Genomic DNA, 26,022 nt, shown 5'->3' with positions numbered 1-26,022 from the left:
ATAATGCTTTTTCTTACCCATATCTGACATTTCAGGCACAGTAACGATGTATGGTCCATCTGTGAACTTTGGAGCATTGTCATTGATGTCTTGTACTTTGATTATGAACTCGGATTCAGGCTCAAGAGGCTTGTTTGTTCGTCGGTCGATAGCCTGGGCGTGAAGCACATAGTGGGTCTTCTGCTCTCTGTCTAGGCTTTTCGTTGAGTGGATGTCACCGGTGGTGTCATCGATGATAAATATAGTTCCGGCACCTTCTCCAGTAAGGATGTACTTGACAGACCCATCGCCTTTGTCAGAATTGGAGTGCAACTGTCAAATAAAAATGAAATACTTTAGCGTGAAATTATATTCCAGCCTCACGTCGTGTTATCTGAAAATTATCTATAATTTTGAACTTAGTTTGGTTATAACTTTTCTTACCTTCACAGTCTACCATATGGTGCTATAATCATTTCCTTTTCTGCAGTTTTTCTCTACTTGGTATTGATATAGATATCTTTTATCATGATCTATCTAAGAAATCCAATAATCAATTTAAGAGAAATTAATAAGCAATAGTAATTAAATAAAAAAGCAATAACCCTTGATGTCATCTAGTAAATCACCACTGCATTACCTACACAGAATAGAATTGGATAAATAAATTACCAGGAAATCACTGTTGCCCGCAATACTTCCAGGAATAATGACTTTTTATATTAATTGTTTGGAATTTTATTTCAAACATAAAATTTAAAAAAAAGAAAAAAGAATATATGGCAGGATGAAGTTCAAATTATTAAAAACTTCCACAAAAGAGACACTTATTTGTTACAGAGAAATTAATATTATAATGTGAAAAAATAAAAATACATATATTCCAGATTAATTGTTCAGATTTAGAATGAAAGAAAACACAGAATATTTTTTATTATGATTATAAAACTTTAACTCAAAATTTAAATAGGAGTGCTTGATTTAATCAACACATGGTTCTAATTTTTAACTAATAGAAATACACTAATGAATTCTCATTTATTAAAATAAAAGTGGAATATTATACTAATAGATATTACAAAAGGAACATTTCACTAGCGAAGAAGTATTTAATAAGAAAGGTAATACATATTAAGATAATTATAAACCACTTTTTTGTCATTTAAGCATCAGGAAATGCTTTTTTTTTTTTTTTTAATTTTTTTTTCAACGTTTATTTTATTTTTGGGACAGAGAGAGACAGAGCATGAACGGGGGAGGGGCAGAGAGAGAGGGAGACACAGAATCGGAAACAGGCTCCAGGCTCCGAGCCATCAGCCCAGAGCCTGACGCGGGGCTCGAACTCACGGACCGCGAGATCGTGACCTGGCTGAAGTCGGACGCTTAACCGACTGCGCCACCCAGGCGCCCCAAGGAAATGCTTTTAACCTGCATGTGATTCATACTTCTTAATCTATTGTAACTTCTGCCATCTTTGCATACGTGCCATTGTTATATTTCTAGCTAGAAATAACCACAATTTTTCTTAAATCTCACACATCTATTTGGAGAATTGTTTCTCTTGAGAGATCTGAAGTTATCCTTCATATGACATCTTTCTGGTAACCTAACCTCAACTACTCACCTTTTGCTCAATTGTGACACTTGGAAACATTGAAAAAATATAACCTTGTTCGCCTAAGTTTTGGATTTTTTACCATAATAAAGAGAACATTTTCAAGGATTATTTTAAAGTCTCTGAACCCTTAGAAGATGTTTTCAAAAAGAGAAAATATAGAAAAATATAATAAACTATGACAAAAGGACTATTCCATGGTAAAATGAAGGCAACTGAATATAAATTGTAGTATATCCCAAATAATCTTATATCTTTCTTGAAAACACATAAGGCGTAAACAGGGACAAATTCTGATGGGAATCACCTAGCAAGATTCCACAAATCGTTATCTTTTCAAAACTGATTTTTTGGAGCTTTTATAAAGACGAATAAAAATGCATTAGCAACGTATGAAAAACACAGCTTTCAAAGATTCACACTTCATTAGTAAATTAACAGCTAAAAGAAGAATGCAGCATGAGTTGTGTGGAGACAATTGCATGCATGGATGGAAATGTATTTAGTCATTTCTTTTGGTTTCTTGCCATATCTTTTTAGCATCTAGAAGAAAAAAATTATCATTTCTGAAGCAGATACACCTGCAAAATATTAACAGAGTGGCCTGTTTCAGTCTCCAACTTTGCTTTAATCCGTGACCCAAACAGAGCAACAAATTCATTTAAACAAATGGTTTTAAAACCTTTTCTCAAACTCTCTTGTTATGAAGTCAAACATTAGACAGTCTTATTAGCTATTGTTATACTATACATTAATTACAAGTCTATATAATGAAATTAAAACCCTTTTGGGGAAATGTCTTGTAGTTCTACCATCTAATTTCAGAAAGACAGCGATGGTGATGATTGACTTTTATCATCAGGATATATTTTTATATTCTTCTATGTTCTTAGGTTATTTTGATATTATTTTATGTTGTGTTAAAGTTTGTATTACAAAAGTTGGTCATATTTAAAGAATGGCCTTATATATGTAGACTTGCAATGAAAGTATATAAAAGAAATAGTAAAGTTGTCAACTTAAAGCACTATGAAAAATATAACACACTCTATGCTTTATGTAGGTTGTGGTAAGCAATTCAGATAAGAGAGAAAATGTCAGTAATTTTATGTCTTTAGATTTTAAGACTTGAATCTGGTTCCACATAAAGTGTTTATATTTAACAAACAACTTAGCCTAAATATTTCAGAAGTTATGTCTGACTTGAAAATAGACGTGCAATAAAATCAGTGAATTGTAATTTAGCAGTATTTATAATATTTGATAACATGGTAGAAGTTACATTAAAATGTTGCAAACATGTATTTGAATTTTATAAGGCGTTGACAATGCTTATCTTGAGTGTTTAAATAATGCAGATAATCATTTCAATAATGGAGTATTTAAATCTCTCAGCGGGCCTAGCTGAATCTTGGAATGACTAGTTTTTATGTTAACACTGATGGGAAGCTACTACAATAGCATTTAGGCAAATTAATAGCTTATATGATTAGGATGATCAACATTTGTGAAACAACAAAGTAACCCACTCTCAGGATGACCCCTCATCTATCGTACACCCATTTCCAAATGTTCAGTTTGGTTGGAATACATCCTTTGTAACAGAGATGGAGCCTTAGAGAAAAACCAGCTATAGAGAAAAATCAGCTTAATAAGTGAGCTGTAATATCTGGAAAAGCATGTTTTATATTTGTTTTTTTTAAGGCAACAGATGATGCATCAGTGAGTGAATGAATGAATGAATGAATGAAATGGCTGAGCAGGAATGGTGGTAGTAGTGGGGGTAATCTTAAAATAGGGACAGGAAGCTCTTTGATGCAGACAATCAAGTAATATGGATAACCAAGGGAGAGATGTGTTGTCTCTGAGTGTGGGCAACAATAAAGCATCAAAGGAAAGAAGCGGAAGTAGGGCACATGCAGTAGAAATACTCTGGATATAGACATGGAGCTGACTTAGCAACAGCAAAATATGATGTTGTAAGACGAGCTAGCTCTTATGCTATTTAAGAGAGATTTTCATCATATTGTACATTGACATGTAAAAATATTTGGGAGACAAAGTTGATGTTAGTCATCAGTATTGAACTCTTTTTGGCAGACAGTTTGGAAATAACAGAGAGAAAACAGTGGCAGGGTTTTATAACACACAGTGGTAGGAGTATACTTTCCGAGTCATGAGATTTTGCAAAGTGAGTGATATTTTTTATGCTGAAGGACAGATGTTACAATATTTTTCTAAAGCAAGAAGGGACAATGCTCACGTATGTGATCACATAATAAAGTAGGGTTAATGAACTACTCTTTAGAAAACAGAAAAGGGGAGGAGAATGAAGAAAGAAAATGAAACCACTCAAGTAAAGCAAAATGACCACTTCTCTGGCATGACTTTAATAAATTGTCTCTTTCTTATGTTAAGTAGTAACCTATGGCACTTGGAAAGCTAATATGACTCACATGAGTTCCCCCTGGAAAACTATTTATTCACCCTGGACCACATTCGGATCAGGACCTAAAAATTTATAGCTATCACTCCAACTACAGAGTTCTTCACTAAGATAATATTCTATCCCTTAGGGAAGAATAACTTTAAAAGGTTAAGAAGATGATGGCAGAGCAATTAATTTCAAAAGTTGCTTTTAGTGAAGACTTCAAGCCACGTTAAAAAGATAGGTCACTGACTTAAAACGATAATATTTTGAACTACATATTTTATGTAATTTTTTTATGAGTAGGAAACTTATATTTACAGCATTCCAGGGGAAGCCAGCAGTAAACATTGCATAGTAATCCCACTATGATTATTTTTCCAACACATAAAATGATGCAATATAAGGATCACATGAAATACATATTATTAAAATTTATTATGCACCCTTTATTCCACAACGTGTTATATTTCAAACAATAAGTAGATGAAACAAAATTCAATTGAACTGTTAATAAATAATTGACGTACAGAGGAAAAAACATTTCAAATCATATTAGTCTCTTGGTAACTAACACATCTATCTTGTGCAAGAAAAATACAGAACCATCAGTTTTAATTATGCATCAATTAATATGCAAAAAAGTTACATTAGAAATAGTGATGAAGTACTCTGTTCAACCACATATCTAATGTCAATTAATTAAAAGGTTAAGAAGTTAGGTGAGAGTAAGGAAATAGGTGTGGTTGTTGAACTAGAAACATCAGAGCTCTTTGCCAACATGTAAAAGCCTCCTGTTGAATTTCAGTTTTTCACTTTTAACTTCTTAATCAGTATTCTCAGAGAAGGAAACTAATGAACGAGGAGGAAGACGGAAAAGAACAGGAAGCCGCACGTGTTTATTATATCCCCTGAACCCCAGATTAAGGGTATTAACGTACAAGATAAAAAAAATATAAGATATCTCTGAAGTCTGAGTTGCTATAATTCCATATCCTTCAGATATCCTCTAGAGAGCCCCATCTGGGTGTGCCAAATATTGGGGCACTGCAGGAGGTAAGTCAGTGGTTAAGAATTTCACTTTTAAGTGTTGGAAACCCTCAAAAACCAGCCAATCGATTAAAGTTGGAATGAGATATATAAGGCACAGGAGGACCTATTCTCTGATATCAGAGTTAATCTCTGTTCTTTCATCTGCCAATTAGGGTCTAGCTGAGAAAGAGATGGCCCTGGAAGCTGGTTTTAAAGAAAAAAAAAAAATCTCAGAGTGTACTAACATTAGTACAATTCTGGTCCCAAATACTGGTCCAAACCACTATCCACATATTCACAGGGGTTGTCATTTCATCCCCATTAAAACTCTGTCATTACTGTTCATTTTAGGCCTTTGTTCAAATCAGAAAGCAGTAGATGCATAGAGAAAGGGGAGGGAAGGAAAATTGAAATGGGAATGGCTTCAAACATTTAGAAAATGTATCTGACAATAAAATGTAAGATTATAATTTAATCTAGCAATCACTATTAGAAGTATATATCCAACAAATGTTTTTGGAGCATCTGCTATGTTCCAGTCCTGGTACTCAGTAGTTAAATACATCACTAACGTGGAGATTCATACCCTGGGAAAGCTTACATTAGTACCAGCGGGGAGAAATACACAGTAAGCAGAAAACATTATATATATATATATATATATATATATATATATATATATATATATAATGACAAGTGACAAGATCCCCACTTAAAAAGGAGAGAGAGAAAGAAATACCAGAGGTGATTGAGAAGGTGTAGAGAGATTGCAATATTAAATAAGGGAGTATGTTAGGCAGGACATTGGCCCCTCAAAGATGTCTATGTCTTTATTCTAGAAGCCTGTGAATATGTTACTTTACATGGTAAGAAGAACTTCACATATGTGATTGAGGTCAAGGTCCTTAAGACAGGGAGATTACCTTGGTTTCTCTAGCTGGGACAATTCTGATCACATGAGTCCTTACAAGGGAAGAACTGATCCCAGCTGGTTGAGAGAGAGAGAAAAAATGGAAGTGTGAGAAGGAGTGAGCACCTCATTGCTGGTTCTAAAATGTAAAAATGATCATGCAAGACCTAAGAGAGGCCTCTTGAAGCTGGGAAAAGCAAGGAATGGACTGTTCCCTAGAGGAAATGAAGCTCTCCTCACACCCTGATTTTAGACCAGTGAGAACTATGTTGAACTTCTGACCTATAAAACTTGTGGAAAATAAATTTGTGTTGTTTTAAGGCATTAATTTTGCAGTAATTTGTGATAGCAACAATAAAGTCTAATAAAGGAATCAGAGAAGGCATATTAAAAAGATGACATTTTAATAAATTCTTGAAGGAGGTAAGGTAAGTGAGTCAAGTTCGTATTAAAGGAGAAAGCATTATAGTCAGGGAAAACAGAAAAAGCAAGAGGGTCAAGTTAGGAACATGAATAGCAGATTCCAGAAACAGTGAGGAAGCCAGTGTGACCAGAGTTGCATGGACAGAGGAGAGTTGTAGAAGACATCAGAGAAATACAGTAGTCTCCCCTTCTCTGTGGTTTCCCTTTCCCTGGTTTGAGTTGCCCACTGTCAGTTGTGGTCCAGAAGCAGATGGTCCTCCTTCTGATGTATCATCACTAGACCAAGAGTAGCCTAATGATGCATCACAACGGCCACGTCGTTCACCTCAGTTCATCTCCTCACGCAGTCATTTCATCCTCCCACATCACAATAAGAAGTGTGAGTAGAGTACAAGATATTTTTTTGAGAGACCATATCCACATTCACGCAGCTTGTATTACAGCATATTTGTTATTATTGTTCTATTAGTTATTGTGATTAATCCCTTGTGCCTAATTTATAAGCTTTATTATAGGTACGTATGTATAAAAAATCACATAGTATATATAGGGTTCGGTACTCTCCGAGATATCCACTGGGGATACTGGAATGTATCCTCCATGGATGTAGGGGTACTATAACTGGAAGGAAGATCATGGAGGACCACTGCACAAGAAAAAAGAGAAACTGGACAGTTTTGAGTAGGGGAGCATCATAAGTGATTTACATCTCAAAAGGATCACGTCCATTTCATTACTGAGAACAGAAAGTAGAGGAACAAAAATGAAAGCAGGGAGAACTGATAGACTCCTGCTTTGGTAACACGCTGACTGAGGATGACAGCACGGACCAGGTGCTGGTGAAAGTGACAAGAAATGGAGTATTCGTGAATATATTTTGGGACAAATGCAACACCAAATGCACAAATAAGCCAGAGGAGCTATATCACAATAAAAGGCCTTTGCATAGCAAATAAAACCATCAACAAAATGGAAAGGCAACCTAGGGAATAGGACAAAATCTTTGCAAATTATATGTCTGATAAGGTGTTAATATCCAAAACATATCAAAAATTCACACAACCAATAACAAAACAAAATCTGATCAGACATTTTTATCCAGAGAAGATATACAAATGGCCAGAAGTACATGAAAAGGTGCTCAACATCATTAACCATCAGGGAAATGCAAAGCAAAACCACCCTGAGATATCACCTCACACCTGTTAGAATGGATATTATTAAAAACAAAAAAGAGGTAACAGTTATTGGGGAGGATGTGGAGGAAAGAGAACCCTCGTGCATTCTTGGTGGGAATGAAAATCGGTGCAGCCACTATGGAAAACAGTATGAAGTTTCCTCAAAAACGTGAAAAAATACAAGTACCATAAGATCTAGCAATTTCGGGGTATATAATCCAAGGGAAATGAAATCATTATCTCAAAGAGCTATCTTCAGCCCCATGTTCATTGCTGAATTACTCCCAATAGCCAGGAAATGAAAACAAACTGAGTGTCCATTAACAGATGAATGGATAAAGGAAATACATATACACCCACTGCACTTCCCCCACCCCTACAAGAATAGTATTCAGCCATGAGAAAGAAGGACATTCCACTATTTGCAATAACACAGATGGATACTGAGGGCATTATGTTCAGTGAAATAAGTCAGGCAGAGAAAGGCAAATATTGTATGATATCACTTTTTTTTTCTGGAATTTTGAAAAGTCAAACTCTTAGAACACAGAGTAGAATGAATGGTATTCCCAGGACCGAGGAGTGCAGAAGAAGGGAAGGTGATGGTCAGAGTACAAACTCCCAGGTATGAGTAAGTTCTGGGGATCTAATGCACAGCAGAACAATTATAGTTAACAATACTGTATTGTGTATGAGAAAGCTAGGAGAGCAGACCTTCAATGTTCTCACCACAGAAAAGACATGGTAGGGGCACCTGGGTGGCTCAGTCAGGTAAGTATCTGACTTCCGCTCAGTTCATGATCTCGCGGTTAGTGAGTTCGAGCCCCGTGTCAGGCTTTGTGCTCCCAGCTCAGAGCCTGGAGCCTGCTTTGGAGTCTGGCTCCCTCTTTCTCTGCCCTTCCACCATTCACATTCTGTCTCTTTCTCAAAATAAATAAACATCAATTTTTTTTTTTTAAAGACACGGTAATTATGTGACATGGTTTTAACTAATGCTATAATGCTAATCATTTTGCTTATATGTGTATCAAATCAACACATTGTATACTTAAACTTATACGATACTATATGTCAATTCTATCTCAGTAATGCTGGACACACATTTTAAAAAGAAAGAGCACATAAAGTTTCCCTAAAGGAGTAGTATGGGATTTATTAAAAAGGAGAATTCAAGCACAGATATTAGGTGCTTGGCTACAGTTATGAAGAGTTCAGAATTTAATCAAATGGGATATGGAAGGATACAGGTACAGGAAATAGAAAGGGGAAGGTCAGGAATTGAATTTTGACATGCTAATCTTGGTATTTCTATTGGCGATCTCAGTAGAGATGTAGAGGCCATTTTTTATATGCAGTCTCTAGTTCAAAGACAAATATGGTTGGCTTATAAATTTGGGAGACAGCCAGCACAAAAGTGGTATTTAGAGCTATGAAACAGGATGAGATTACCAATGGAATAAACGTAGGTGCAAAGGGAAGAACTGAGGACTGAAACCTGTAGTGCTTCAAAATTAAAAAGCCAGAGGGGGACATCTGGGTGGCTCAGTCCTACTTCGGCTCAGGCCATGATCTCGTGGTTCTTGAGTTCAAGCCCCACATCCGGCTCGCTGCTGTCAGTGCAGAGCCTGCTTCTTGATCCTCTGTCCCCCCTCTCTCTGCCCCAACCCCACTTGCACTCTCTCAAAAATAAATAAAACATTAAAAAAAAAAAGTCAGAGGGACGAGAAAGATAAAGAGCCCCTAGTCAGGTAGAAGGAAAACCAAGCACACCAGTGTCTTGTTTTAACAAGAGAAATTAATACATCTGTGGATAAGGGTAGTTTATATAGGAATAATAATGATTATTTCAGAGGCAAAAAAAAATCTAAAAGTCCATCTGGAGGGGGATTATTTTATAAATAATGAATTACCATTAAAATAATAATATGAATATGCTAGCTCTGAAGAACTATCTATAATTTGTTGTGGATGGGAAAGCCATGCTGTGTAATAATATAGAAGCTGAGATCTTACTTAAAGTATAAATAACAAAAATTACATGTACAGTATATTCATATTTATTAACATGGATGTATGGAGTTAGGATAGATTATAATCTAAGCCACTGAGGCTTGAGGGAGGGCAGAAAAAAGCATACACCGCAGTGAGCCAGTCAATTTCCTTTTATGTCTTTCAGTTTAACTGACTGAATAAATATCTATTACTTTTTAAGTATATATATTCCCGTTGTTACTGAAGAACACTTCTGGGTTTTATCTGGGCCAATTATGGAGAAAAGTCACAATATGTGGCAGCCCATTCTCAAAGCCACAAGAGAATCTTTAGAAAATTTCAGGCAGCATCTCATTTCCATGCATAGGGTCTAACCTTTGCTTGATTCTCACTCTGAGATGTTTACAAATCTATCTATCTATCTATCTATCTATCTATCTATCTATCTATCTATCTATCTATCTATCTGCCATGCCTCAGGTTGCTATATTCTATCTTGAATGTAGGTATAACTCCCAGGCTATTGCATTAAGTTGCCCAGGCACTGGTAGGTGATGCTTCCTGGAATGGTTGTCTTGTTTTGTTGAAGTGTGTCTTGAAATTTTTTGATATCCCTGCCTACCTCCTGTGTCCCTCATGTAAGCCCCCTACATCTCTATTCAGTTATTCTTTTGGTCTCTATCAACATGGTCCATGTGTTTATTTCTAGGCTTAAAATCAATGCACTGTAACAGAATGGAAGAAAAAGTTGCATCCCTACTATGTATCAAACAATGTGTTGATACAAATCAGACAGGGTCCCTTGCCTTCAAGAAGTTTTTAGTGCAGTGAGCAAGAAAGAGCAACAGATCCAGAGTAGGGACAGTTCTGATAGAAGCATGAGGTGAAACTAATTTTCCCTTGCTTGGAAGTTTTCCCAGAGGAAAGGACTCAAAGTCTCCATCTGTATTCCTGTTTTCCCATTTCTATCAAAGGGTAAAAGTTGTACATTAAAAAAAATAATAATTCTCATCAAAAATTTTCCTTATTCATATGTTGTGGATTTAATCCTATCACATAATATAAATTGTTCTAAGGTTACCCAAAACCACCTAGTTATTAAAAAACTTTTTTTTTTTTTTGAGGAGAAGGCTAATTTAAAAACATGATAAAGCTAACTCAACATAAGGGAGCAGAATGCAGAACTCTCAGATATTGGTTCCTAACTTTGGAAATGCAAGACATGGAAATACGGAAGCTTTTTTAATGGAGAGAAACTGTGGACTGAGACACAATAGGGCTACAGTTCAAAGTGTCTTGCTAAGTTTTTCTGTGACATAAGGGACTACTCAACCCTGAGCTACATACATACAACTCTGCATGTTGAAATAAAAATTCTGTAGTCTGTTATTGTATACAATTTTCCTCTCAGTTAAGCTTTTCAGAATGGAATGCTATTGAAATGTTTGAATCATAAAGTCCAATTTACTCAGCTGTAGCTCTGACCTCATTCTTGACTTTCTCTCTTCTTCTCAGATTGAATAACCAGAGCTATAACCCTCTCACACACTCGACATGGCCTTGTATGCACTAATGATGATTTTTATTTTTCCACTTCTCCTCACTGAAAACTTTCTAAATTCTTGTGAATCTGTTTCTTTAAAAATCCCCTCACCCCCACCCCTTCTCTCCAACAGTTACCAGAGTTCATCCAAGCTCTCCTACTTTCTGAGATTATTGCAGTTTCCCCTGAGTGGTCTCATTACCTCTCTTCCTGTTTCTGTTCCACACACATTGCATTTACACTAGATTCCAGTGTGTTATTTCTAAAATGTGATTTTATCCTTTCTTAAATAAAACACGAGAATGTACCACAGTCTTCAGATGGCAGACATCCTCACTGGGTGCTTGTCTACATGTGTGATTTAATTTTCAGGCACTTCACTATTCACATCGAATTTTAGTCAAACTAACGTGGATAATCTGGCCTCTAATGTGCCTACTCCCCACACATGATTTGCTCAAACTACATATTTTCTATTTACTTGACCAGAAGTAAGTCGTTTCCTATCTTCTGTGAAGTTGTCCCTCAATTTTTCATCCAAATACGCTGTCTTTCCTTTGTGATGTAAAAGAACCCCTAGCTTACCTATCATTCAGCAATTACCATTTTATGGTTTATTTCCAGTGAAATGCCCCACATCTCCCAATTCACTTGATTCTCATTGAGGACAGCAGCCATGTTTCACTCACTCCTACGTCCCCAACACCCAACGCATCCTATTTTCAATAAATGTTATTAAAGAATGAAATATGATGAGAGGAATTTTCATAAAGAATTCATGATACATTGAAAGATGTCAGGGACACCTGGGTGGCTCAGTTGGTTAAGTGTCAGACTTCAACTCAGGTCATGATTTCACAGTTTGTGAGTTTAAGCCCTGCGTTGGGCTCTGTGCTGACAGCTCAGAGTCTGGAGCCTGCTTTGGATTTTGTGTCTCCCTCTGTCTCTCTGCCCCTCTCCCACTCATGCTCTGTCTCTCTCTCTCAAAAATAAATAAACATTAAAAAAATAAATGATATAAAATAAAAAATAAATATTTAAAAAGAGGTAAGACACTCAAATAATACAGGAGGAACCTTGGCTCAGAGACTGGCGGGGATGAGATCTAAAAGTGGTCAGTGAAGAGGTAAATATTTTAAAGACTATGAGTTAAAATTTTCAGTGTAAACATACAACTGATTATTTAAAGCAAAATTAACAACATTGTAAGATGAGTTTTATTAGGTGATTTGACTAAAAGATATGACAGAAGGAGAAAAAAATGAAATGGGAAGAAAGCATACTGTCTTACTGGGACTCCAGTTGTGAAGGGGAATATTTGAATGGTAAAGTGGAAGTTGGAAAGTAGAAGTATCCAATGTGAGGTGGGCAGAGGGACCAGCAGCAAATGAGAAGTGCCACATGTGAAGTGGTCCAATATGGATTCCAAAACAGATTTTGCTATGCTATTTATGTGTATTGTTTAAGACTAGTGACAGACACTACAAATTAATAAAGTGATGAATAACTGAAAAAAAAAAGTCTACAGAGAGTTTAAAAGAATTCTTTTTAGAAATGTGAGTAAACTAAGATAAGGTAGGAAGAAACATTAACGAACAAAAAACCCGACAATCCAAGAACAAAAACAGTATGGATGTCTACCAGCCTTGTCAATAATTACATTAAATATAAATGTGCTGGAGACTTCATCAAAAACAGGTGGACTAAGGATTTCTAAAACTTTCTCCATAAAAGCAATGAGATTACTGGCAATTCTTAGAATTCTAAGAATCAACTTTTCAGATCTCTGGAAATTAACCAAAGACTTGTACCATTCCAGGGAGAATGTAAGCAAGAAAAAAAGCTGAATCTTGGTGTGAACAGTAATCTCTATGCTATTTTAATGTGCCTTAATTCCAACTCCCTCCCTCCCCCAAAGTTATACAGTAGTCTTGAAAAGCAACATCCTAAAATGACAATTAAAAACTCAGGAAGAAAAGTCCAGGAAGAGATAGCCTCACTGGTGATTTCCATCCAACAGGGAAATAATTATCATCATTCCTTCTTAAACTTCTCCAAAAGACAGAATAAGAGATGTAGACTACAGTTCATTATATGAGGCCATCATAATACTGACACCAAAACCTGATGAAAATATCACAAAAGAGGAGGGCGCCTGGGTAGCTCAGACGGTTAAGCATTGGACTTTGGCTCAGTTCATGATCTCATGGTTAGTGAGTTTGAGCCCCACGTCGGGCTCTGTGCTGAGAGCTCAGGGCCTGGAGCCTGCTTCAGACTCTGTGGCTCCCTCTCTCTCTGCCCCTCCCTTGCTCTCACTTTGTCTATCTCTCAGATATAAATAAACATTAAAAAAATTAAAAATAAAAAATAATCTATGGAAAAATTTACCTTATAGGTACAACAATCCTCAACAAAACATCTGCAAATCAAATCCAGAAACATATATGTTTTGTATATTTAAAAATACACACATGATAAAGTATGATTTAGCCAGGAATGCAAGGTTGCATAAAACATACCAAAATCAATCAATATGATACAATATAAGCATTGTAAAGAAAACTTATATGATTATCTCATAGAGTCAGAAAAAAAAAAAAACATCTGGCAAAATCTAACATTATTTTATGATAGTCAACCAACTAGAAATAAAAGAGAATGTCCTCAACCTGATTAAGTGCATCTGTAATAGAACAGCAGTTAATACCATATTTAATGGTGAAAGAGTGAAGTTTTTTTCTGGGGATCATAAGCACTCCAAATATCCACTCTTGGCATTTCTGTTCAACTGTGTACTGAAAGTTGTAGCGAGGGTAATTAGGTAAGGAAAAAAAAAAGATTTGGAAGAGAAGAAAACAAGCATCTCTATTTGTACATGGCATGGCTTTTTATATACAAAATACCAAGCAGTCTGCCAAAAATTAACAGTGCTAAAGAAAAGTTCAGCAAGGTTTCAGGATACAAGATGAATATAAAAATATAAATATTACTTCTATAAACTAGCAGTAAAGAATCCAAAATTTAAGAAATTTAAAATAGTTTCCAAAACAATGAAATATTTAGGAATAAATTTAACAAAAGCAGAGCAAACTTATACACTTAAAACTATAAACTCTTCCTAAAAATTAAATAACAAATGAAAGGCATTTCCTAAGTGTAATTTCCTAAATAAAAGACACCACTGGTTCATTGGCTGAAAAATTAGAATATTAAAATTGCACTATTTAGTTATTGGAATATCTACCAAAATCCCAATTTTTTGTAGAAATTGACCAGCTATTCAAATATTAATATGGAAAAGGAAAGTAACCTAAATAGTGTAAAAAAGTATTGAAAAAGAATGAGGTTGGAAGGCTAGCTATTATAGATATAAAAGCTTACTACAAAGCTATAGTGACTAAAACCATATGGTTCTGGGACATAATAAATGTACAAATCAGTGGAATAGGAATGAGAGTTCAAAAATAAACCTATACCTTTAAGGTCAACTTATTTTCAATATATATTCCAGGACAATTCAACAGAAGGATATTCTTTCAACACATTTTGAAAGGCAGGTGGGGAGGGGAAGTGCAGGGGAGACAGAGGATCCCAAGCAACCTCTGTGCTGTCAGCATAGAGCCTGGTGGGGCTCAGTCCCAGAACCATGAGATCATGACCTGAGCCGAAACCAAGAGTCAGACACTTAATTGACTGAGCCACCCAGGTGCCCCTACAATAATGTGCTTTAAATGAAAATGCATAAGGCTGAAGGATGAAAAATGATATACAAGCAAGCTATAAACTTGGAAAAGCAAGTTTATGAATATCAGACAAAGTATATACATCAATGCATAGTATATTACAAGAGTTAAAAGAGAGAATTTTGTGATTCATTTAGAGCATGAAAAATCCTAAATACACATAGACCTAATTATAGAACACAAAAATTCATGAATCAAAAATTGGCATAATAAGAGAAATATGGAAATACACCGTCAGAGGTGGTAAATTTAACACCTCACTATCGGTAACTGAGAAAATACACAAACTTGTAAAAAGAGAGAGAAACACTTGTGGTATCCATCAATCTGACCCAGCTGACCTCACAAACCACAAAGCCTGACAACTGCATATAACACATTCTTGTTAAGTACACAGGGAAAGTTCACCAAGAGAACATATACTTGATAATACAAGTCTCAATAAATTTAAAATGAACAAAAACTTACAGTGTATGATATTAATCCAGGAAAATAGTCAGGTACCTTTTAGAGAAATGCAGGGCATATTTTTTTAAATAATATATTAGCAAATAGGATCCAGAATCATATAAAATGAATAGCATACCATGAGCAAGTGAGTCTACCATATTAATGAAAAGTTTTACATTCAAAAATCAAACAATACATTTAACCACGTTATGACAATTAAGAAAAATAATTACATGGTTATCTCAATAGATGCATAAGAGGTATTTAACAGAAGTCAGTGTACATTTATGATACAACATTCAGCACATTAGGAATAAAAGAAAAATAAAATTAAGGTATTAAGCAATATCATTTATGATGGCATCGAAAAGCCTAAAAAATTAGGAATAAATTTAAATAAAGATGTGTGAAGAACTCTTTACTGAAAATCACAAACCATTGCTTACAAAAATAAGAGAAGCAATCTCAAGAATTGGAAGTACCCATAAAATTATCATTTTCCCTAAAAGTGATCCATAGAGTATATGAAATTCCATCAATAGTAGAAATTAACAAGCAGATTCTTTTTTAAAAAAAAATAATGTTTATTTATTTTTGAGACAGAGAGAGACAGAGCATGAATGGAGGAGGGTCAGAGAGAGAGGGAGACACAGAATCCGAAGCAGGCTCCAGGCTCTGAGCCATCAGCACAGAGCCCGACGCAGGGCTCGAACTCACGGACAGCGAGATCATGACCTGAGCCGAAGTTGGGCACTCAACTGACTGAGCCACCCAGGCGCCCCAACAAGCAGATTCTAAAAATTATATGAAAATTGCCATTGACTTAAAATAAATAGCCAAAATACTATTAGACAAAAAAGAGGGGCACCTGGGTGGCTCAGTAGGTTAAGCGCCCAAATTTGGCTCAGGTCATGATCTTGTGGTTTGTGGGTTTGAGCCTCACATCAGGTTCTGTGTGGACAGCTCAGAGCCTGGAGCCTGCTTTGGATTCTGTGTCTGCCTCTCTCTACCTCTGCCTCTCCCCCACTCACACTCTTACTCTCTCTCTCTCAAAAATAAATAAGCATTAAAAATTTTTAAAAAGAGAGAAAAAAAGAGCATAATTGGCATATTTGAACTATTTGATTTCAGGTCTAACAAGAAAACACTGGTGTTAATAGAAGCGAGCAGATTAAAGGGACAGAATAGACAACCCAAAAATAGACCCCGCACACAAATTAATGGCAACTTGAATTAACAAATGCTCTAATGTAGTTTGGTAATTTAATTAAATGATGCAATGTAACAGGGACATTTCTTCAAAAATTTTGGAAGAGACTGATCTCCAAAATTTAACAGCGGAATGCCAGCCAAGAAAACCACTCAGCGGTGCACATATCCTAACTTTTATATAAAATATGGAAGAATAACACAGCCTACAGAGAAAATGAATCCAGAAGGTGGATTCATGAAAACTATTCCTACATCCTAAGAACTAATTAAGGAACCTCTAGTATTTGCTTGATTGAATTTCAAAGTCCCATGGAGCAGTGAATCCTTTGTGTCTCCAACTTCATCCTTTTTGAATAGTGTTTTGTTTTCTTTTGTTTTGTTGTTTTTAGTGCCTGTCCCATCATTATGTGTGTGGTGGGAAAATAAAATGTTTTGTACTTGCACAGAACCACAGACCAAGAAGAACTTATTTAAAGATGTGAACTTAAGGACTTATACCCCAAAAGTCCTCATCTCCAGCTGAACTTGGATGAGAGAATGAGATCCTGTATTTTGAATTAACCCATAATGGGATGATACTTGTGCAGACCTTGGGTGAAGATGAGTGTATTTGGTAGGAAGAATATGAATCACTGGGGTGTCAGAGAGCAGCCTGTAATGGACAGAGACTGGAATGACCCATAATGATTGCCGTCTCCAGCTATATAAACATGCATGTAATTTCCTCTCCTTATGTGTGTAGGACATAGTAAATCTTAATTAGGTAAAAGTGATGGGTTGTCATGTTGAAAAATAGATTATAAAAGATACTTGCTTCTGTAACACTTGCCCACTCTTGTCATTTATAACTCTATTGCTCTCACTCTCTTTCTTGGTGCTTCTAGAGAGGCAAGCTGTCTGCAAGGGAATCCCTGTAAAGCTTGAATGGCAAGAAACTGGTGTCTCCATGGGGTGCCTGGGTGGCTCTGTTGGTTGAGTGACTGACTTCGGCTCAGGTCACGATCTCATGGTTTGTGAGTTCAAGCCCCGCGTCAGGCTGTGTGCTGACGGCTCAGAGCCTGGAGCCTGCTTCGGATTCTGTGTCTCCCTCTCTCTCTGCCCCTCCCCCACTCATGCTCTGTCTTTCTCTGTCTCAGAAATAAACATTAAAAAAAAATTAAAAAAAAAGGAACTGGTGTCTCCAGCCCATACCCAGCATGAACCTGAAGCCTAGTAACAGACATGAGAGTGAACTTGAATGTGGATTTTCTGAATAATTTATCCTTGAGATGACTGCATCCCAGTGGACAACTTGATCACAGCCTTATGAAAGATTCTGAATCAGAGACATCCCAAAAGCCATGGATTCCTGACTCATAGAAACTGAGATAATAGTTGTTTTAAGCAACTGAATTTTTGAGAAATAATTAATCCACTAGTGATGCATGGGGGTGTATCTCAAAACAGAATGATGAATGAAATCAGCCAAAATATAAAAAATTACATATACTGATTCCGTTTATAAAATGTACAGAATGTAAATATATAAAATATAAAATGTAAGCAATAGTTAGAGTAATCAAATCAGTGGTTGTCAGGATTAGAGTCACAAGCTATTGACTACAATATTTGCATTATCTTGATTGAGATGGTTTATAAAGATTTTAAACGTCTTCAAGTATGCATTTGTTATATGCCCATTATATGTCATCATATAAAATGCACCTCTTTTATTGTTAATAATTATAAAAATGTATGAAGCACCAAGACTATCCTGCAATGGTTGCTATATAAAAACTTAATCATCGATATAGTACCCCTGCCATTGAGCTTATGCTAAAACATGCAATACAAGAAAATGTAAGCTCACCTCAAAATTTACTTAACTTGTAAATGGCTATTTTAGTAAATGAATGAGGTAAAATGACCTGTTGTTTCGGGTATAATGTTAATAAGGCTTTGAACATGATCTAAAGAATGTTTTACTTGTACCCAGACATTTCCCCCAATTATATTAGGTTTGGTAAGAAAAAGAGCTTTTGTAAGTTTGGTAAGAACAATGAATTATTTCATATTGCTTTGTAGGACTTTAAATTTGAAAATAGACTACCTTCAAAAGTAAAGTTTTTTTTTAAATTTTTCTATAGCTTGCTAGATTAAAAAAATTCAAATTCTATTCTATTCTGTATTTTTTCATGTGATCTATTTAGATAATTTTTAAACTCCTTATAAAACTAGGGTCCTACAATTAATTCCTTAGTATCTGGAGCAAGTTTTTGAGTAGTAGATCCTGATTGTCACTCTTTTCCCTACCAAAAAATAAGTAAATAAACAAACTATTTTGTATTTACTGCACCCCTCCAAATGTCCATCCTCTACTACGTTATTTTACTTAGAAAAAATGAACTTTGCTAATGTGAATAAATTAAGGGGAACTCCTCTTGGTGTGGTCAATGTAACGTGTGTTTTGGTAAGACAAAGAGGGAGAATCAGATAAAAGATATGATGACAGAAACAGATATATCAGTGGAAGAGACAGAGGTATCTGAAGATGCGATTCTCCTTAGCTTAGAGATTTTATTTATTTAAAAAAATAATGTTTATTTATTTTTGAGAGTGAGAGAAAGCACGAGTGGGGGAGGAGTAGAGAGAGTGGGAAACACAGAATCGGAAGCAAATTGCAGGCTCTGAGCTGTCAGCACAGAGCCCAACACAGGGCTCAAACTCATGGACCGCGAGATCATGACCTGAGCCAAAGTCAGATGCTTAACCGACTGAGCCACCCCAGGCATCACATCTTAGAGATTTTAGAATGGGTTAAAAACTAAGGAAAACAGGCAGCTTCTTAGAATCTTGACAAGAAACAGATTTTCCCCTAGAGAATCCCCAGATTCTCCAAAGTGAATGCAACCATGTTGATAACCTGAAGTTCAGAACTTGTGATGTCTGGAACTGCAAGATAATAAATTTGTTAGCCGCTAAATTGAGGATAATTTGTTATAGCAGTAAGAAGAAAATGATAGAGTTTTATGTGTCATATATAAAATATTTATATTTTCATAAGTAACTTCTTGAGGTGGCTATTATATTATCCCCATATTGTTTAAATTAACAAGTTGAATCTTTTTGTTAATTTGTCCAAGGTTACAAAGCTATTAAGTAAGAGAATTTAGATTTGAATACTTTAACTTTAGAACCCAGAGTCTTATACTTTAGTCAAATGGCAATACTGTACGCACACATGCATAGTTTTTTGTTGTTGTTGTTTTTGTTTTTTAATGTTTATTTATTTTTGAAAGAGGGAGAGAGACAGACAGACACATAGCACGAGCAGGGAAGGGGCAGAGAGAAAGGGGAACACAGAATCTGAAGCAGGCTCCAGGCTCTGAGCTGTCACCTCAGAGCCCACCGCAGGGCTCAAGCCACAAATCACAAGATCAAGACCTGAGCTGAAGTTGGACACTTAACCGACTGAGCTACCCAGGTGCCCCCACATGCATCATTATTGCAAAGACAAAATGCATAAAACTATAGATATATCTTCATATCTTCTATAATAGTCATATATTAAAACCTAGATTTAGGATTAAACATTAAGGATATGTCTGCTTTTAAAAAAAATGCCAACATTTGAAATCTGATAAATTATTGTCCAATGTTTCTATATTTTTCTTCTCATATTCCTAACATATGTTGTATAATTTATAGAGATTTCATCTATATACATGGCTCTAGGGTCACAGGAGTAATCCTTAGGTCTGCCTCATATTTCAGCAGCTGTATACACTAAACACTAACCACAAACTAACTTTTTTTTTTAAGTTTACCAATTTATTTTGAAAGCGAGGGAGAGAGAGAGAGAGCGCGCGAGAGAGCATGCAAATGGGGGAGGGGCAGAGAGAGAGGGAGACAGAGAATCCCAAGCAGGCTCCTCACTGTCAGTGCGGAGCCCTATATGGGGCTTGAACTCACGAAACATGAGATCATGAAGTGAGCAGAAATCAAGAGTCGGTCACTTAATCAAATGAGACAGCCAGGGGCCCCAAACACAAAGTAACTTAACAACTATTAAGGACCAGGCAATGTAACAGTAAGTGTAAATTCAAGAGCAAAAACAAACGAACACACACACAAGAAAAAAAAAAAAAAAGAAAGAAAACAAAAAACAAAAACAAAAACAAAAACGGCATGTATGCTTAAGTTCCAGAGCCCACAGGACAAGATCAGATCAGGAGAAGTCTGAAGAAGTGGGTAGGGCTCAAGTCCTTGAATGGCACGTTCAACAGTTTAAAAGTTTTTACTGAAAAAAAAAGAAAAATCTGTGCAAATGTGTTGAACATAAAAGGGAGGTGTAGAGAGAAGGAGAGCATGCCCAATGATAGAAGCAGAATTGAATTCTGGAGAGATAAAATAATGCAAAATTTGAGTCAAAGGGGGAAAAGCTGTAGAAAACGTGACAGGTTAAGAGGCTGTGTTAAAAAAAAATAGCAGAAGGGGAAATATTCAAGATGCAAAATGGAGACACATTATAAAGACAGTAAATAGGCATTATATTAACGGTGTAGAAAGGGGTTGATTTTTTAACATAGGACAAAGGAAGCAGAGTCAAGCAGGGTGGCAATTTGTTTACTATCTTAAGAATTGGGGAGATAATTGTGCCTTTTACATTTTAAAAATAATATGGGAGATACTGAAAGGTAGGAGAGGATTTTAATATAGAAGATGATATGATAGGGATAACTGAGATCTGAGCTATCTATAAACTCATAAGTGGATCTGGACAGATAAATGGGAGATCAAAAATAAAAGATAGTTGTAAATCTAAAGGCTTTTAATTATTATTATTATCATTAATATTATTTTCATTTTTCAGAGAGAGTAAGCAGGGGAGAGGGGCAGAGGGGCAGAGGGGGAGAGAGAGAGAGAGAGAGAGAGAGAGACAGAGAGAGAGAGACAGAGAGAGAGAGAGAGAATCCCAAGTAGGCTCTACACTCAGCGCAGAGCCCAACACAGGGCTTGATTCCACGACCCTGGGATCCTGAGCTGAAATCAAGAGTTGGACATTCAACAAATGAGCCCCTAAATCTAAAGGCTTTTATAGATGGTAATTAAACCCAGAAAACAGGTGGAGAACCAAGAACACTTCTAAAAACTTGGGAACCACCAATACTTCTGGAAAAATCAGATAAACACACACAAATTAAAAAATTAAGGGAGAAAAACAGAGAAATTTCTGGAGAGTTTTGTGAAACCCTTTCCTTATTCAACTAAATCAAGGGTATCTCTTGGAGATACTGCTGGCCTTTGGGAATCCCTCCAAAACAATATAGTTTGGGATGGTGGGGAGGTGATGAGACATGAAAGCAGAAAAACGCCTGGATTTCAGAGCCCAACAGCTAAGGCTCAAAACTCTTGGAGCCTGGGCAGGGATATGTGGGCATCAGGTGGGCCCCCGGAGCCAAGGTAGCAGATTCTGGGAAGAAAGGCAGGAGCAGGAGTGGATCAGAAAAGCCGGTAGCCAGAAGGGAGAAGCAGTCAGACTACAATAGGCAGTGAAGGTGAAGATGCTTGGAACATTTACTACCCTTGCTCTCTGCCAAAATTATAGGGAGAGGGTTGCGTCGAAGGAGTCCAGGGACAGGGGCATGTCCCAATTAGATGCATATGTTCCACAGAAGAGAGTTTCACTAAGTGGGGCCCACAGGAATCGTATCTATGAAAACTAAGCATGTCTTTACACCAACAAATGAAACACATGAAAAGGAAAGCCAACACAAGTGGGAGCTGAAGTTGAGAAACAACTGGTTTTTCATGATCAAAAGCTGCAGAGGTAACATCGGACTACAGAAAAATTACACCGCGCACAAAATGATTAGAGATATACAGGATGCAAGGACAAAAATGCTCGCACAACAAGAAACCCCCAGGAACGAGCAGCCATTTGAAATATACCATCTGGAAGTGAAAAATAACACAAGAATCAAAATTTTAGCAGATGAATGAAACAGTGGATATGACACAGAAAAGAAAAGAAGAGTGCACTGGAAGGTAAGGGCATAATGAGTAGAATCAAAGGGAAGCAAAAGCAAGTTTTCTTTTCTACCTGCCAAAGGTATCCTTACTGCTGGCAAACACACGGTATTATGCATCAGATTTTAAGAAGCTCATCGCTTATGCAATGGAGGAGGAATCATTGCCTAGCCCAGGGTACGAACAGATAGGTGCAAAGCATCAGTAAGGACTTATTTGTTATTAATTTACATGGTCTCTTCAAAGGCACTCAATACTGAAGAAAAAAAGGAAAAAAATATAGGAAGGGGAAGAAAGAGGGAAGGATGGAAGGAAGGAGAGAGAGAGAACAGGGCGAGAGAGAGGAAAAATTCATGCAGGGATCAGCGATACTACTACCATCAAATTAAAATGGAGGGCAAAGAATGGAGCAATTAACATGTCCTATATTGTCAGTGGCTATTTCAGAAAATGAGTTGTCAAAGAATAGTTGGTTATATATACATCAAAGAAATATAAAATAGACTGTTTTCTCAACAACTACAGCAACAACAAGCTGTTCTTTTCTTTGATACTATATCAATGTATGACTATAGAGTGGGTGCTTTGGAGTATATCTTTGTAGTAAAGAATAATGGAAGTATACTGTATTTGTAATGTTTTTCATTTAAAAAGTATAAATAAGAACTAATAGTCAAGATAGTCATAGGGACAAAGACTCATGAGATGCCAGTAAATCATTTATCATAATGCTCAGTAACAAAAGACAAGTGCTCCAAAAGTAGATATTGATAAAATATTATATAACACAATACTTTAGTAGTCACATGTTTTTACACAAGTTTTGAAAAAAGAAATGCAAATATAGAGCAAAAGTAGGTTTATATGGACACCTGTGTTGTTATTGTTTCTCTCTTTCCACCCGATACATACTAAAGGTGATGGAGGCTCACAGGTAAAAAGCAAAAACAATTTGTAGAGGTTAGTCATCATAAACCAAGCTCAACATTACTGCTGTACCAGTGCAGATGGTATCTAAATAATCTGAAACAACCAATGGAGGAAAGAGTCAAATGTGTTGTCATGGGCCTCGGTCTGCTTGTCTAGAGCATCCAAAAGCATACAGGATGTAGAATCAGGTGTTGTGTATCAAAGACATCATCACCTAAGTTGCTGATGTTTAGAAAGGTGAATAAGAATAAAATAACATTGAGATGAAAGTTCTGTTCCTCCTTGATCAAAGTAAGAATGGTTGGAGAATCACCAAGTAAATATAGCTCTTAAGTCATCATGAATACCGACTAATCTTTAGTTTTTTTCTATATTTCCAAAGTAAAGTAGGTTTTATAGTTGACGTTCTTCAAAACAATAGGGCTCTATTATATAGGATATTTAAAAAATAATTAAAATTTCTAAAATTAATAGAATTTTAGCCAGACTGATGAGGAGAAGGAGAAGGCAACATTTTCAATATTAGGAATAAGAGAACATCATTTAAGTTTTACAAATAGTAAAAAAAAATAAATAGGGGAATAATATGAACAGCTTTATTCCAACAAATTTGGAAATGCAAATGAAATGAATAAATTCCTTGAAGATACAAATTACCATGTCTCACTCAAGAAGATATATAATATAAATAGCCTTGATCCTATTAAAAGAAATTGAATTTGTAATTTGAATGTTCTCAAAAGACAATCCATTAATCAAACATACAAAAACACCTTCAGACTCAGATGGCTTCACTGGTAAATTCAACCAAACATTCATAAATAAAAACAATTCTACCCAAACTCTTTCAGAAAATTGAAAAGGGTGAACTACAATACTTTCCAATTCATTTTGTAATTCCATCATCATTCTGATACTAAAATAAGACATATATTACCATAGAAGTATAAGTAAATATCACTTATGGACACAGATGAATTCTAATTAATATATTGGCAAATCAAATCCAGCAATATATTAAAAAGATAATACCTCATGACCAAGTTGAGAGTACCTCAAGAATGCAATGTAAATTTAATGTTTGGAAATCAAATGTAATTCTCCATAACAAAGAAAGAAAAAAAGTACAAATATTTCTACAAATATACATAAAGGATTTATCACAATCCAACATCCATTTCTGATAAAAAAACAACAAACTAGAAACAGAAGGAAGCATATTCAACCTAACGAAGGTGATCTATAAAAAATTTCATCTAACCTCGTGATTAATTATGAAAGAATGCTTTCCCCCTAAGATCAGGAACATAATGATATATAATATCACCACTTGTATTTAATATTTTACAAAAGGTTTTAGGCAGGGGATAAAGCAGAAAATATAAATATGGGGTCTCTGTATTTGAAAATAAGAAGTAAACCTTGTGAATTCACTGATGATAGTAGTATCTATGTAAAAAAATGACTGAATCTACAAACACGGTATTAGAAATTATAAGTCATTTTAGTCACATGGAAGAATATGAACTCAAGATACAAAATCATTTTTATCTCTGTATGCAAGGAACCAGTAAGCAAAAATTGAAATCAAAATATTTTTTTTAAATAGTATCATCAGAGTATTATGTAATTAGAAACAAATGTTGAAAAGATATGAAAGACTGGTTCATGGCTAAGAGAAATTAAACATAACTGAAAAAAATAAAGAAAATCTTGATATAGGGAGAAATAAGTGAGCAATGGCTCAGAACACTCAATATTTTAAGGTGTCTATTTTTCCAAATTGATCCAGAGGCTTAACACAATTCCACTAAAACTACCAGTAAGATTTTTCCTACAGGTCAACAGCTTGATTCTAAATTGCAAATTAAATTATTAATGCAAAAAAACAAAACAAAAAAAAACAAAAAACAAAAAACAAACAAACAAACAAACAAAAAAAACAAGGACAGCCAAAATAATATTGAAGAAAAAAGTCTGGAGAAGACTACCTAACTTAAAGACTAATTATAAAGGCAATCAAGACAGTGTGGTATTGCAGAAAGACAGACAGATACACTAATGAAAAAATAGTGTGTCCTTAAATAAATCCATACATATATGGCTAACTGATTTTGAACAAAAGTACAAAGGAAATGCAGGGCAGAACTGATAATATTTTTAGCAGTAACTATTGATATACGTGTGTAATTAAGTAAACTTCTAGCCATAACTCAGGTATATAAACAAATTAAGTCAAACAAACCAAAGAGCTAGCAGTGAAACTAAAATTGTAAGACTTTAGAAAAAAAATATAAGAAAAAATTTGGGATCTTGGGTTATGTAAAAAAATTTGCTACAACTCCAAAACCATGATCTGTGCTTACATATTCAATTTATTGATAAATTAGACTTTATCAAAGTTGCAAAAAATATGTTGTTTGGGTGATGCTGTTAAGAAAATGAAAAGACTAAATAATAATATACTGGGTGAAATTATATACAAATTATATATACCCTGAGGATCTATCTCCAGAATATATAAGAAACAAAAACAATAATAAGAAAACAATCTAATACAATACATGGATAAACTATT

At 35.4% G+C, this 26,022-nt stretch overlaps 1 protein-coding gene across 2 annotated transcripts in view; it reads right to left on the bottom strand.

The window, feature by feature from the left end:
- Nucleotides 1-26,022, bottom strand: part of CDH18 (cadherin 18) — a 348,818-nt gene that overhangs the window by 259,134 nt on the left and 63,662 nt on the right. For both annotated transcript variants that reach the window (XM_032594646.1, XM_032594647.1), the window contains exon 2: nt 18-312. In XM_032594646.1, coding sequence (XP_032450537.1) covers nt 18-312 — 295 coding nt within the window. The remainder of the gene's footprint in view (nt 1-17; nt 313-26,022) is intronic.

The sequence above is a fragment of the Lynx canadensis genome, chromosome A1 (assembly GCF_007474595.2).
Source record: "Lynx canadensis isolate LIC74 chromosome A1, mLynCan4.pri.v2, whole genome shotgun sequence".
Taxonomy (NCBI): domain Eukaryota; kingdom Metazoa; phylum Chordata; class Mammalia; order Carnivora; family Felidae; genus Lynx; species Lynx canadensis.
Note: the sequence above shows the minus strand (reverse complement) of the source record. Positions and strands in the feature narration are given on the sequence as shown.